Source organism: Ctenopharyngodon idella, chromosome 22, assembly GCF_019924925.1.
Source record: "Ctenopharyngodon idella isolate HZGC_01 chromosome 22, HZGC01, whole genome shotgun sequence".
In the NCBI taxonomy this organism is placed as follows: domain Eukaryota; kingdom Metazoa; phylum Chordata; class Actinopteri; order Cypriniformes; family Xenocyprididae; genus Ctenopharyngodon; species Ctenopharyngodon idella.
This window is the reverse complement of record NC_067241.1, coordinates 25,532,660-25,548,548: the sequence shown is the minus strand read 5'-3', so window position 1 is coordinate 25,548,548 and position 15,889 is coordinate 25,532,660. Positions and strand designations below refer to the sequence as shown.

The window sequence follows — 15,889 nt, the reverse complement described above, 5'->3', positions numbered from 1 at the left end:
TTCCTATTCTCTATGGTCCACATATCTGTATTTCTAAAAAAGCTTTTAACATATGGACATTCCCATTCAATTCACAGATGAAGCCATCTAAAAGTGTGCAGCTCCAAATCTGTGTAAAATCCCATAAGGCCAGTGCTATGAGGAGGTGAATAAAAAACCATTCACATATAATAATGAGACAGAGCCCAGGGAGGGGACGAAAGCTTAAGAGAGCAGAATGAAACAGCTGAATGGTGTTTGAGTGGATTTTCTATATTAAAGAGCAGAGGAGAAGGGCTTACGTTGATTTCTGCTGTGCCGAATAAAACATCTGCAGGTTATACTTTTGAAATGAAGTACTGTTTAGGGTCAAATACAGTGTGTAATCATTTAAAAAGTGAGATTTGAGGTTTGCTTTGCAGGAGTGATCAGTGTTTTGATTTTTGAGTCTACGCTGCCTAACATTTTTATAATATGGAGCAAGAGTTTGTCGGACCCTCCCTGAACCCATGACTTGGGCCGTTGCCATGGTATTCTGACATATTAGAGGGCTTAAGTGTACTTGAAATTAGTCTTTGTTCTGTCTTGCGAGGTGCTAAGAGAGGGAGGGTTGGTTGACACTCTAGAGGGCCAATAAGGTACTAAGTCTTCTTTCAAGATGTGGTCTCTAGGATGGACACTCCCTACTAGGACAAAGATAATGACTATCACAGTCAACACTGAGGGTCCTGAATGGCCATGACTGGTACATGAACTTGTCATTGAACAGGCACCCAGATGTCTAAAGAAGAGTGAGTATGCATGAATCATGACAGACAGTCATCACTATTCAGCACAAACAAAACCACACAGGATACAGAATTAACACTAGTCAAGCACAAAACAAGAGTAAAACATGGATCATGCAATCTGTCTTCTAACAACTTTTACCTCAATAGAAAAAACAATATCAGAAGTTTATCCAGGATAACAGTTCTGTTTTTACTCCAGAACTCCATGGTGACACCCCAAAACGTTTGGGGTCAGTAAGATTTTTTTTTTTTTTAAAAGCTGCAGTCCATAAGTTTTGCCTCTTCTGTTTGAAACCTGCAATTGCAGTTATTTGCGGAATTATTATCTTTACGTGGGTTGTGCATCGTCACGAGTCCTCAGCGCGGATGAATCTAATATTTGCTGTCAGTCACCGCACTGGTGTGGATACTGTACTTCGGAATCACAGATTGTAGTCTTGGAAGTATGACCAAAGTAAGAATTTTCACCGGAAAATGTCATCTGAACAAGTAACAAATCTGCCACTTTTGTTCTGACCAACTGAGAAAAAAAGCAATAGGCCTACAATAAATTGCGCTGCCAATGGTGATTTGAATCTAACAATCGCTCAGCTCGGATAACATCAAACCGTGCAAATTATTATTATTGTTATACTTTGTTCTCAAATTGTTCATGTTAACAACATCAGCATTGTGCATTTAGTGTGTATTAGTGTTACATGTAGATTTAAATTTCCGTAGCCACTCCGCAGTCAGACGTCTTTTGCTTTTGACTACGGGTGAATCTCCAGTTGTCACTGATGATTGCCATTTGGTCCTTTCTGGATTACAATCCACCATCAAAATGAAAAGTTTAATTATTGCAGCTGCTGTGAGAAAAGGCTATAAATGATCCGCCTCCCATGCGATATATCCTTCTAGTTGGGACTGCTTCTTCATGCAAACAGACGTGATGTAATGACGCAAAGATGAACGACTGCATGCTCGAATTTCCCACGGAAACCCACCAGTACCGCTCTTATTATAAACATAATTACAAGCTTACCGTTGTGAATCGGGCCAAGGTAAGGAGATAGTTTTGAACACTGGCTGGTTATGTACTTGCTCAAAAATTGATTTTGGATCATTTTTAACCCAAAAAAGTTACGGACAGCAGCTTTAAAGAAATTAATATTTTATTCAGCAAGGCTGCATTAAATTGATCAAAAGTGACAGAAAGACTTTTTAATGTTACAAAAGATTACTATTTTTAAAACGCTGTTTCTACTCCTCAAAGAATCCTGAAAAAAAAGAAAGTAGTTTCCACAAAAATATTAAGCATCAAAACTATTTTCAACATTGATAATAATCAGAAATGTTTCATGAGCAGCAAATCAGCATATTAGAATGATTTCTGAAGGATCATGTGACTGAAGTAATGATGCTGAAAATCCAGCTCTGACATCACAGGAATAAATTTAATTTTAAAATACATTAGAAAAGCTTTTTTCCTCTACGGAACAAAAAAATAAAAAAAATAAAATTGAGATAAAAAAGTTGCCATTAGTTGTAAAAACATTTGGTTTTTACTGTATTTTTGATCAAATAAATGCAGCCCTGGTGAGCATAAGAGACATCTTTCAAATACATTAAAAAATCTTACAGAACACAAACTTTTTACTGGTAGTGTATGTGGACGATTCACATTAAGTGACCAAAACAATGTGTCATTCAAGTTTCAGTGAGAGATTTGTGATTTTTGACATATACACATAATGTTAAATATAAATAATCAGGAACAAAAACATATTTTTTTAATAAAAAACTTTTATATTTATGGCAGGCCAGTTTTCTCAAAAAAGAAACTTTTCCTCACCAAACTTTGTCTGGAAAAAGTTCTGTTTTGAACTCTGATTCCACATAATCATTGAAATACATCCATTGCACATAATCATTTAACCTAGTATTTACAGGAACTCACACCTGAAAATGATCCTATTGAGCCAGTGAGCTCAACTCCTATGTCATAAAGAGCGTTTCAGTGGGTTGGCGATAGGCTGATTGAATAACCATGTGGCATGTTAAACCACTCACTGTTTCTTAGCACATTAAACTTTTGCCAGTGCCAAGGAGTGACGAATAGAGTTATATAAAACTGGGTATCACAGTAGTTACTCTCTACAATGTCAGTAACTGTGAATAAAGCAAATGGCTTTACAGCGTGGCTTGGGACTCTAGATCCCAGGGTGCTCCTCTGGAGACGTGCCTGATTTGGGTGTGCCAGCGCTGGCATCCATTGGCCTTATCAATGAGTCTTTCACTGTGGCTGTGTGGTGCTGGGGAGCAGCTGCCAACACTGCCGCCCCAACACAGGGAGGCCTTCAGTGCAGGAAACACAGAGATCGAGCGAGCGAGTGAGAGAGACCTCGCCTTTAACTACATAAACTCCCATTTTATACGCCCATGTTAATCTGAAGAGGGAGTGAAAGAGACATTGATAAACACATTATGAACTTGTGAGAAATGGGAAAAAAAATTCTTACCTTGGCTTCGCATTTCTTATGAGTGGCTGTTTTGCAGACTGTGGGTGGTAAAGAGAGAGATGTGTTAGGAAGGAATACCGTCTAGGTTTGATGTACCTTCATTGGGCATCAGTGGCGCACCGAGAATCTTAGGGAACCCCCTACTGAACCATGAGATGTGACATCATTTATGGGAGTTTGAATCAGGGACCTTCATCTAAAATCATTTTTCATCTGATTATTAAAAATGGCAATAAAACGTTTAGAAAAAATTACTTTAGAAAAAAATTATGGGTCTAGAGGGGTCCATGGAACTGTTATTTTAGTATTATTTATATACTATTATAGTATAATATAGTTTATATAATTTTTAATTTATTATACTATTATAGTATAATATAGTCATTTTGTTATGTGCTCTCATTTTTATTATTTTTTAAAAATATTTCTATATAGCTTTAATTTGTTTACATTTTTATGTTTAAGGTTTTTTATTTCATATACTAACAGTTTTATTTTTAATTATTTCTTAATAATTTTAGTATTAGTTTTAGCTAACAACGTCACTGGCATGAAAAGATTTTTACAAAAAGTTTAACTTAAAGTTACTTAAATTTAACTGTAAAACTGTAACAGGATTTAGTGTGAAAAGTGCTGTAAAAATAAATATTAGTTGTTAATGTCTCTTCAGTTTTATACTTTATTTAATATAAAAGCTTGTTTCTGCCACTAAATAAAAAAAGGTAATTGCAAACTCACAATTGCAAGTTATAAAGTCAGAATTGAGAGATATAAACTAAAAATTGTGAGAAATAGTCAAATTGTGAGTTATAAAGTCAGATTTGCGAGATATAAGCTCACAATTGCAAGAAATAAAGTCAGAATTGTGAGATATAAAATAAAAATTGCGAGAAATAGTCAGAATTGCAAGATGTAAACTCACAATTGCGAGTTATAAAGTCAGAATTGAGATATAAACTAAAAATTGCAAAAAACAGTCAAATTGCGAGTTATAATGTCAGAATTGAGAGTTATAATGTAAGAATTGCGATATATAAACTCACAATTGCTAGAAATAAAGTCAGAATTGCGACTCGAAATTCTGCCTTTTTTTCTCGCAATTCTGCCTTTTTCTCGCAATTGTGAGTTATAACGTCCAATGCTGAGAAAAAAACCTGACTGTTTTCTCAGAATTGCAAGTTTATATCTCACAATTCTGACTTTATATCACGTGATTCTGACTTTATAACTCGCAATTGTGAGTTTATATCACACAATACTGACTTTATAACTCGCAATTCTGAGTTTACATCACACAATACTGACTTTATAACTCGCAATTATGAGTTTATATCACGCTATTTGTGGGATAAAAAGTCGCAATTACCTTTGTTATTTTTTATTCAGTGGCAGAAACAAGCTTCCATAATTTAAAAATACTTAGTATTAAGTGTAAACATTTTCAAGATAATATTTAACTTCATAATTTGCTTTTTCTTCCATATGGTAATATTAAAAAAAAATCAAATAACATGTTCTCTTTATAATAACATGCTTCTTTTCAGCATAAATTGTGAGACAAAAATACATCTTTTTATATATGAAAATGTCACAAGAAAAGCATATCTGGGTGTCCTTGGCATCAAAAACTGTTAAAACCCCTAGAAATAATGGTCAGATGTCACTCACCTCGACAAAAAGAGCCCAAACTCTCCACGCTCTGCCTGCACACCCCACACTGGCGCTTCTTTTTGAAGGTCTTTTCTTTAAAGACGTGGGGCTCGCCCTTCCCCGCCTGGAAAACACAAACACAACATTTAAAAAAGTCTTTTTTGACCCTCAACTAAAGCTTCTTTCTCAGTCACCTTCTGAAATCCTGTTATTTTTGTCATTAGTTCACTATTTCTGCAAATAAATCTCTTGCGTTCTGCTCTGTCATTGCTTCCGCATACGATTCCCCTCACTGACCTGAACTCTCCTGTGGATGTCAGGCCTCTGTCTCTCTTTCCTTGTACAGCAGCTCATCTTTCAATGCTGAGAACAAAGACAAAAAACCCGACAAAAAGTTTTTTCTGAAAGTGACGCATCTTGCGGTGAGAAATTTGATAAAAACGCTCTACGTAACAATCTCACTGTGTAGCATTTGACTATAAAATGCCTCACGCCCACATGCCCTCCTCAAATGCCAATATGTATGTTAACACTTCTGATTAGGACCAAGACTAACAGACAGCACAATCTCATCATGCACCATGTTTGTACACCCGGTTTGGTTTGGTTTTAACCATGTATGACGTCCCAGCAGAGGAGCATAATGCAGCTTTGTGTTTGGATGTGCACTTTTCCATTTGGCAGAAAGGTAGAGGGGTTTAGCACTCTTTTCCACTCTCTCTCTCTTTCTTTCTGGACCCTGTTTAGACAGCTGGCGAGAAATCCAGCATGTGCCTGTTAGGTGCCATAACCACAGCTTCAATGAGCTGGCACCATCACATACAGCCACTTGAGTCCTTCACTCTTCAGCCATTGTCTTGAGGTACAATGGGCATCTCCAACTGTCACCTGTGAAAACGCTCCTACAGAACACTTAAAGGTGAAGTGTGTTGTTTTTTAATGTTAAAATACATTTTTAAATCCAAGCTTAATGTGTAAAAACAATTAGAAGTAATATTTATGATTTACTAATGAAATTTCCCTTTTGGATGATAAAATAGATGAAACAGGTGATCTCTAGCCAAGAAACCACATAGAACATCCTAGCAATCAACTAGTAACCAACCAGAACACTCCACTACCCACATTATAACCCTAGCAACCACCAAGAACATCATAACAACCACATAGCAACACCTTAGCAACCACCCAGAACACCCCACCGTCCACATAGCAAAACCATAGAACAGGGGTTTTTAAACCTGTCCTGGAGGACCCCCAACACTGCACATTTTGTATGTCTCTCTTATCTAGCATGTTAGATGAGGGAGTCATATAAAATGTGCAATGCTGGGGTTCCCCCAAGACAGGTTTGAAAACCCCTGCCCTAAATAACACCCGGAACATCGTAACCACATAGCAACACCCTAGCAACCACCCAAAACCCTCCACTATGCACATAATAACCATAGCAACCACCCGGAACATAATAAAAACCACAGAGCAACACCCTAGCAACCATGCAGAACACCCCACTACCCACATAATAATCTTATATCCATCTTATATCAATCACCTACAACAGGGATGGGCAACGCTGGTCTTGGAGTGCCGCTGTCCTGCAGAGTTTAGCTCCAACCCTGATAAAAAAAACTCCCCTGCATGTAGCCTTAGTAATCCTGAAAACACTGATTAGCTTGTTCGGGTGTCTTTGATCAGGGTTGGAGCTATACTATGCAGGACAGCGGCACTCCAGGACTGACATTGCCCGTTCCTGACCTAGAACATAACAACCACATAGCAACACCCTAGAAACCACCCAGATCAGCCCACTACCCACATAATAGCCCTAGCAAGTAGCAACCACTCAGAACATCATAACAACCAGTGCAACATCCTATCAACCTGACAGGACATCATTACCACATAGCAACACCCTAGCAACAACCAAGAACACCCCACTACCCATATTATATCCCTAGAAACCACCCAGAATATCATAACCACATAACAGCACCCTAGCAACCACACAGAACACCCCACTTCCCACAATATAACTCTAGAAACCACCCAAAACATCATAACAAACACATAGCAACACCCTAGCAACCACCCAGAACTCTCACTACCCACATAATGGCCCTAGAAATCAGCCAGAACATCATAACAAACACATAGCAACACCCTAGCAACCACCCAGAATACCCACCTTCCCACATTACAACCCTAGCAACCACCCAGAACATCATAACAAATAGATGCAATACCCTAGAACACTTTCAGCAACTGCATAGGAATAAGCCAAAACCTCTAAAGCTCACATATATATATACTGTATTATTCCAAATTTTTATCAATTTTACTAGTAGTCCAGAGTATGAAGAATTTTTGGGTATAATATGTTAATATCAAAAATATCAAAAATGTCTGAATAATTTTTGGTTTGACTGCATATATATATATATATATACCTATTTGATGTTAAGATCATTTTTGTTAATATTTTAGAATAAATAATTGGCAAAAATGGTACAGGGTTGGGACATCACTCAATGTCCCATGTAAAATCTGGTCCTGAAGCAAAACAACTTGAGAAGTGGAGGAACATCTGTTACTGGTCACTGCAGCCTGCCCTCTCCACATTGGGATGTCACTTTAATAGGGTCATAACCGTTTGTTCCTTTGACTGTACTGTGACACAAGACTTCTTCAGTATGACTAAGATGGTTGAGAAACCTTAATATAATTGCTTAACAAGAAAAGCAAGTCTTTCATTCACTTTGAGCAAACATTCAATATCAGCTGCTTCAGACGTTAGCAAATGCCCTGTAAAAGTGCCCCATGACGAACGTTATGTGTTATGTATTAAAGTGTCCCATTTAAACTTCCACGGTTACTAAGAAAGCCCACTTTCTTGGTTAATCAAACAGGATTGTTTTGTGTTAAAACAGAGAGAGAGCGAGATCTCAGCCAGATCACGTTGATTTGCTTGGCTGCTCCAGGAGTTCAGTAAGCCCACCCAAATGAAAATCATCAGTAGCTTTTCCGTTTCTCTTTTACAGCTCCTTAATGCTTGGATTTCCTCTCTTTCTACTAATTTCAGCTTCTAGTTTTTCCCATGCACACTCTATTCATTTTACTTGCCTTTAACCAAGGGTCAATAACATAAAACTGTCCACGATAAAAATGTTAAAAGAAAAAAAAATTTAGTTGAAAACAAGTGCTCAGTTGACATGTATTCATGCTTGTTTCATATGGTTTTGAATATTTTTAAACCATTTTCAAGTTTAATGCCTCAAAATTAAACTTGAAAATGGAGACCCAAATATGCTACAAATTATGAAAAAATTAGGGCTGTCAAAACTTTTTAAGAATGGATTACATCATTACGTTATTAATCAATCAAAAAAGTGCAACTAAACACAAATATCGATATTTAATATAAAAAAGCCCCAGAATTAAAATAATACAAAGCGATTATTGTTGCAGACGAATAAACAAATGAATAGTCTATCACTGACCTACAGACTTTTCTCTACTTAATTGTACTAAAGTTATATTAAGATAAATTGACAGAATATGATGGTGCTTCGGTACTCACATAAATTCAGTACTCACATATTTGGTACTCACATATTTGGTACTCACATAACACTTTAAAAGCTTAAAGAAATCATTAATGCCACCTCATGGAACCAAAAGTTACTTGTCCTCTAATTAAGGTAGTGTGTATGTAATTTAAGCCCTAAAAGTGGGCTTTCTGTGTGCCCTAGTTAGGTGAGCAGAGAAAGTACATTATAAAGCTTACCTTTCCACTGCTGAAGTCCACTAGGGTCAAGGACCCAATTGAAAAAAAGAATCAGTGCGCCATTACCTGCACTAAGTAACCCCACCCCTTTTAACCAAGTGTGCAAAATCACGTCTCACAGGTCCAGCGCTCTCTGAGGTGTGACTGCACCACCCGTCAACAGACTAACCTACTGCCCGGCCGACGGTGTGCCAAGAGCGGGTACTCAGGGTAGGGACGGCCCCCAGGGCACGGAGCAGAGACAAGGAGGGACTGTTCACTTAATTTTAGCCATCCAGAACAGGCATGCCAAAGCTCTCCAGCAAAAAGGACAGCCTTTGAGAGAGAAAACCCTCCCCTTCAATCTCAAATGAAAGAACAGAAGAGGAATTGAACAGACAATCTGGACGTAAACAGACATAGAAATGACAGAAAGCTAAAGGAAAGTCCGTATTTTGGAAGAAACGCACACACTCATACCAATTTTCCCATGATTCTTCACCTCTGCACTCTCCTCTCTTCCAGAAATAGCTCCAGCTTCAACAGATCCTCACATTGTGCGCAATATCCTGCAATGAACGAACTGTGTGTTCCAGCCCAACTTGGACAAGTTCTGAATGGAAAGCCCAACAAGAACATAAACACCGATGGACATTTAGGGGACAATGATATATACAAGGGTCCACGATGAAGAAAAGGGGAAAAATTCATACGGTTTTCATATGGCTTTGAGAAGCATTTATAATGGTTTCAGTGGGAAAAAAGTAATAGAAATGGCATGTGGTGTAAGCATCAAGTAAAAAAATAATGACATTTTTCTCACACCTTGAATCTCATTGATTTCAAAAGGTTGTTAAAAATATTTTTTGGCTTTTTTTTTTTATATAAATATCATGAATGATAAATTCATAAATTAATAATTCATGGAATTTTTAGGAAATCACACAACATTACATTTTACAGAATGAACTAACCTTGTCTTGTCAAGTGTTTCTTTACAAAGTGATATCGCCAACTACTTGCCTGGCATGAATAATACAGCGTTTATAATTGTTTTCTCTGATCCGTGGATCATTTTGACAACACTGTCATCTGTACGCAAAAAAAGAAGCAGCAAAAAACTCAAAAGTCGGTGTAGTTGAAGATCTACATTAAGAAAGTCATTGAAACCACTGCAGATTTGGTGGTGGAGCCAGACGGTAAAGAATTTAGACCTCTAAGGTAAAGATCCAAGTAGAAGCAGCCCACAAACTGGAGAATTACTAAGATCTCACCACAAATGTTCTCCAATCAGCATGGCATTGGTGCCCTGGTGCCCCAAGAAGACCGTCCCTGCCATCATTCTCCTGTAGGTCGCAATAAACAAAAAGCATCTGCGAAACACCACATTATCAATCACAAACTCGCACATGCAACGATGGTGGTCCACCAACAGATGCTACCCATTACGTTTTCAAATCATAGAGACAAAGAAGCTTCGGTAAGGCGGCACAAACAACAATTCAAGAAAATCAGGAGAATAAACATCAGCGGGGCTGGATGAAGGGAGCTGAGATCTTGGACGTCGAACTGTCCTCATGTGATGAGCCAATAAGAGAATATGCAAGCACCTGATTAACTGCTGCTATAACCTACGCTTGCTGAAAAAGTGCTTTTAATGCCAGAGGAATTAGCTTTGCTGCCCAAGGTATTCAGATGAGGTGTTTATAGTGGCGTTCGATGTAATGGCACTAAAAACTTGTCATTTTCCCCAATTGCAGATTATAGTCAACTAGATTTTTACATTTTCTGCCTCTGAGTCAAAACTCAGAGCCACAGTGCTTTAGGGGTATTACTAGACTCTAAAAATGCTGGGTTAAAAACAACCCAAGTTGGGTTGAAAATGGACAAACCCAGCGATAGAGTTGTTTTAATCCAGAGGTTGGGTTAAATGTTTGCCCAACCTGCTGGGTAGTTTTATTTAACTCAACTTGCTTAAAATGAACCCAAAAATGTTGGAAATTATCATTTATTAATGTTTAATAAATGAATATTTATTAATAAGTTTAATGAATAATAATTAAACAATAAACATTTATTAAATTGCTTATTAATAAATGTTCAACTTTTGATTATTATTGTTGTCTCTAATAATTATGACTGATTTTTAATTTCCAACCAATTTTGGGTTCATTTTAAGCCAGTCATATAGTAATTTTTAAAGAATAGTTAGGTTAAAGTTAGGATAAACTTGCAATTATCCCATGATTTACTCATCCTCAAGCCATACTAGGTGCATATGACTATCTTCTTTCAGACGAACACAATATAGAACACAAGATATATTTAAAAATATCCTTAGTCCTCCAAGGTTTATAATGGTTGTGAATGGCAGCCTAAATTTTGAAGCCAAAAAAATGCATCCATCCATAAAAAAAATGAATCCATACAACTCCAGGGGGTTAATAAAGGCCTTCTGAAGCGAAGCGATGCATTTGTTTAAGACAAATATCCTTATTTAAAACTTTAAATCAACTTTAAAACATCCGGTGGGACAGCCACACGCATTCAACGTACGTCCAAAAAGCAGTAACTTCCGCGACGTAGTACACAATGACATGACATGACGTTCTACACTGCGCCATGCTAGCATTGTGTACCTCGTCGCAGAACTTAACGCTTTTTGTAGAACTATCCCTTTAAATCAAACTGCCCAGCATGTTGGGCTAACATTTAACCCAACTGCTAGGTTAAAACATTGTCCATTTTTTTTAGACTGTATGTAGTTTCTAGTGTGTTCTACACTGTCAAAAATATCCTGTTAAATTTACAATAAAAAACAGTAGCTGCGGTTTACCAGAACTTCACCATAAAAAATATGGTGACAATGTTTCAGGTGTTGTATTTTAGTGCCTGTATATTTTACAAGTTATAACAGTATATTTCACTTAATGATATAATGTTAATATACCAACCTACTTTCTTTGTACCTTAAAATGTAGCGATAACCATCATAATAGGGTCACCGTGATTTTGTCAAGTAAGACATGTTCCTGGATCAACATATATTGTTGATCCTGGAACAACATTCCTGTCTGAAAATTTAGGACCAACCAGGTGAATGTGATATCACCAAATACAACATGTTCCTGGATCACCATCGTTGTTGACCCTGGAACAACATTCTAATCAACCAATCAGATTTGAGGGACAAGTTTACAGTCAAGTTTAGGCTTACAACCAGGGTTAGGCGCATCTACATCAGTGTCATTGATTTCACTCTGATTTTAGGGAAAAGTTATGGGTAGGGTTAGGTTTAGCTGTAGGGATAAGACTTAATTTTCAGACAGAAATGTTGTGGATCAACAAAATATGTTAATCCAGGAACATGACTTACTTGGGAAAATCACGGTGACCCTAACCATATCCCTACCCCTAAACATAACCCTACCCATAATTTATCCCTAAAATCATAGGGAAGTGATACTGTAGGTAAATAACGCTGATATAGAAGCACCTAACCCTGGCTGTAAGCCTAAACTTGACATCAACTCAAATCTGATTGGTTGATTAGAGTATTGTTCCAGGATCAACAATGATGTTGATCCAGGAACACGTTGTACTTGGTGAAATCACGTTCAACGTAATAATAGAAGTGGCACAATAGAAAGCCACATGATTAACCAGAGTTCATCGTAAGTTGTCTGTCCATTCAACACAATCTCATTGCAATTCATAACTATTTTACATTTTGGCAAATTTGTGGCTAATTTGTATGAATTTGTACAATCTCATTCGTACATTTTCATACGATCTGCTTACACCCCAGGTCCTTCATGATTACTTTTTTTCTAACAGTTAAACATTTTTGTATGATTCACATCATAGTAACATAGTTATGTTTTCCTGTGAGATATGGTCTGTCCATCTTATAGACGGTGCACAGGGTCATACACACAAAGACAAAAGACCATCATGTGTTGTCACGCAGCCAGGGACGATTCATTTCCCTCCTTCATGGGTCCCATGCATGTTTTACTATCCAAAAAATTCTAATTGCTTAGCAAAGTAAAAGCAGGTCTCTCCCCAACAAGCCTTACAGTTTTAAATATCATATATCTGTAGCACAGCATCCTCAAGAGTTGTGCACCAAGCCTTTAGGGTTAATAAATACTGAGTATCTCAACTGGAGAGAATAAAAGAGTGTTACAAGCCTCTTTCCTCACTGAGGGGTGGTAAAGGGAAAGCATGTGTGTGAATACAAGTGCGTGTATACGTGTGCAGGGTGGGACAGGCAGTGGAAGAACAGAGACTGCCTGTTCCAGTAATGAAGTCAGCGCAGCACCATTACATACTTCCTGCGCTAATCAAATATGTCTCCATGACAAACAAACTGCGCAATGACCAAAACAAAGCACATGCAACATTCACAGCGAACCATTTGTATTTATAATAAGCATGTGAAATGATTCAACTACTAGAATTGCTCATCAAAAAATGAAAATATTGAATATTGTAGGGGGAGTTGTGCCCCCCTTTCACGTCTATGATGGTTACGGTACAGCATCCTCAGGATATGACGGGCTAACCTGCGCATCCTCTATTGTGTGTGTTATTATTTGCACTTCCTCCTGAAAGTCTGTCACTAAGACTTCACACACTAATCACATCGCAGTCTATTAGCGTCAGACTGTTATCAAGAACCTCACAATGTTGTCGTGTTACTATATATAATCCAAGAGAAAGCTAAGGGAAAGTCAAGAGACTTCAAGGCTGCTCGATACAAACATGTATAGATCAAATACAATAACGCACATACATCTGATTACTCATCAGGAATTCCTGTGGCGTGACTTTTACGTGAACCTTCGTGTCAGTAAACGTTCACACACTATAATCTAACCGTGGAGGTCGGTTTCAGACTGTTATGATTGAGCATTTCAATATGATGTGAAACTTGAAACTTCAGAAAGAACCAAGTAAAACACACTAATCAGTAACCACACTCATTTTATGACTATACATAAATGGCTCAATATGCTTGTAAAGAAATCCCCCTGATTATGGCTTATATCACATAGTAATTACTTGCAACTTTTTTACTGCTCTAAAATCAACAGCAAGAATTATTACAGTGTGCTGCTAAGTAACACTTCTATTGTACTGCTCTCTTACACATCTATAACTCTTTGTCTACAATGTAAACAATGTGATTCTTCAAACAGACAGATTCATAGACTTTACAGTTGGAGTGTGATGTAATAAAGTTTGCATTACATCTGCTTTGTGTATTCAGGTGGATATACGTGTAAGCTGAGGAAGTCCATGCGATGTCCGATATTAATTGGCAGAAAAGAGAAAGAGCATGTAAAAGAAAAAGAGAAATGCACACACTGCACAAAGTAACTATCATATACGTAGGTGGCAAATCATATCAGCTATTTACTGAGCTACTAACAAGCATCCAGCCCATAGAAAATTAAAGCTTTTCCTACATTCTCAAAATTGTGGTCTTGTTTAATGGCTGTTTTCAGAGCTGTATGGCAGAAGAACATCCTTCATTTATGATCTCACACCAGATCCACTGACTCACAGAATTGCATCCTCCGCAAAGTCAACATCATCTACAAGGTTAATGTATGTGTAACCTCTCACCCAGGCCCTACTCGCCCCACTCTGCACGGGCCCGAACCTGGGTCTCTGCCGTGGGAGTCGGATGCTCTAACAAGAAGGCTAAAGGCTGCAACCTCTAGCGTCAGTCGTTAGAGCATCTCTTGAAATCAGAGGAGTGAGGTTTACTAGCACAGCGACTACTAGCTGGCCTCCTTTACACTCACCCCCCTAAACCTCACTCCCATCCGGGTCACGGCACCAATGTAACCTCTCACCCAGGTCCTACTCGCCCAGCTCTGCGCGGGCCCCGAACCTGGGTCTCCGGCATGGGAGTTGGACGCTCTAACAAGGAGGCTAAAGGCTGCAACCGCTAGCGTCAGTCGCTAGAGCATCTCTTGAGATCAGAGGAGTGAGGTTTACTCGCACAGCGACTACTAGCTGGCCTACGTTACATATGTAGTGCATGTCAAAAAAAACTTTTTCATACATTTTCAACTTTCAACACTGTGGTAACTTGGTCTTAGCTATATTTTAATTGTGAAGATATGTCATAATAGCAACACTGGGAAAGCAAATTTAAAGATTTTACTCTAATGTAGGTTTTCATGAAAGCAAAGGTGTCTGAAATGTACATCTAATTCATGGAAATACAGAATAATAACCCCATTAATTACAATGATTATTACATTAAAAAATAATAACACAACAACATGCCACTGGGGGCCTTCTCTTTGACTTCAAGATAAAACTATAACTTTTACTCCACAAATCTAAAAACATTAATATGTCCACAAATCCCTCATTAACAAATATACACACAAAAAAACCTATGATATTCAACATAATACAATGAATGTCATAGATCCAGAGACATAAAATTCGATCAATTAAACTAAAAAAAAAAAAAAAAAAGTTTCGGCTGACTAAATCTCACAAATGTTGATATTTAGATGAAATTACAAATTTGTCGTTACTATTTTAACGTTTTAAATGCCAGAGGAAACGTTTTAACGTTTTCCAATTTCAGTCATTAAACGAAATAATAACCGTTACTGTCGTAACTACGTCATTTGCGATTGCCATATTGAATTTTGTAAAGAATTTACTGAAAGGAAATTTTATTAAAAATATAACTTTTATAGGCCTACTATATAACTAAACTATATAAATATATATATAAAAAAAAATCGTAGTGCAGGTTAATATATGCTCTCAATGCTGTCTATGAAGTGAGCTCAATATGTTTTGAGACGCAGCCGTTGTCTCTAGTGAGGCGTTTAATGCATGATGACGCAGTTACTATTAGTTACCAGCTCGTGAAGTCATATGATGACTCTTTCTTTCTGCTCCAATTTTTAGTGCAGTTTCACCCCTGGCAAAGAGTGGGAAAAACCAGAGGTATGCGTTTCCTCAGACTTTCATCGACGACAGAACGCAGTAAACATACAAACTCAAACGCTGGGCTCAAATTAGTTCTTGCCAGACTTAATTAGCAGAGTGATAAAACTTTTAAGAGTTTTATAAGGCTTTCATTAGTGGTTATGTAAGGCGTGTAATCACTGTCCCTACAGAAAGAAAAAGAGACTTCCCTCACGCTGCCTGTTATGCAT

The 15,889-nt window shown here is 37.6% G+C and overlaps 1 protein-coding gene across 2 annotated transcripts in view; it reads right to left on the bottom strand.

Annotated features, from left to right (window-relative positions):
• Positions 1–15,889, bottom strand: part of tns2a (tensin 2a) — a 64,808-nt gene that overhangs the window by 36,788 nt on the left and 12,131 nt on the right. For both annotated transcript variants that reach the window (XM_051879312.1, XM_051879313.1), the window contains exons 2-3: positions 4,940–5,045; positions 3,272–3,309 (exon numbers count right to left, since the gene is read on the bottom strand). In XM_051879312.1, the coding sequence (XP_051735272.1) occupies positions 3,272–3,309; positions 4,940–5,045 (144 nt within the window). The remainder of the gene's footprint in view (positions 1–3,271; positions 3,310–4,939; positions 5,046–15,889) is intronic.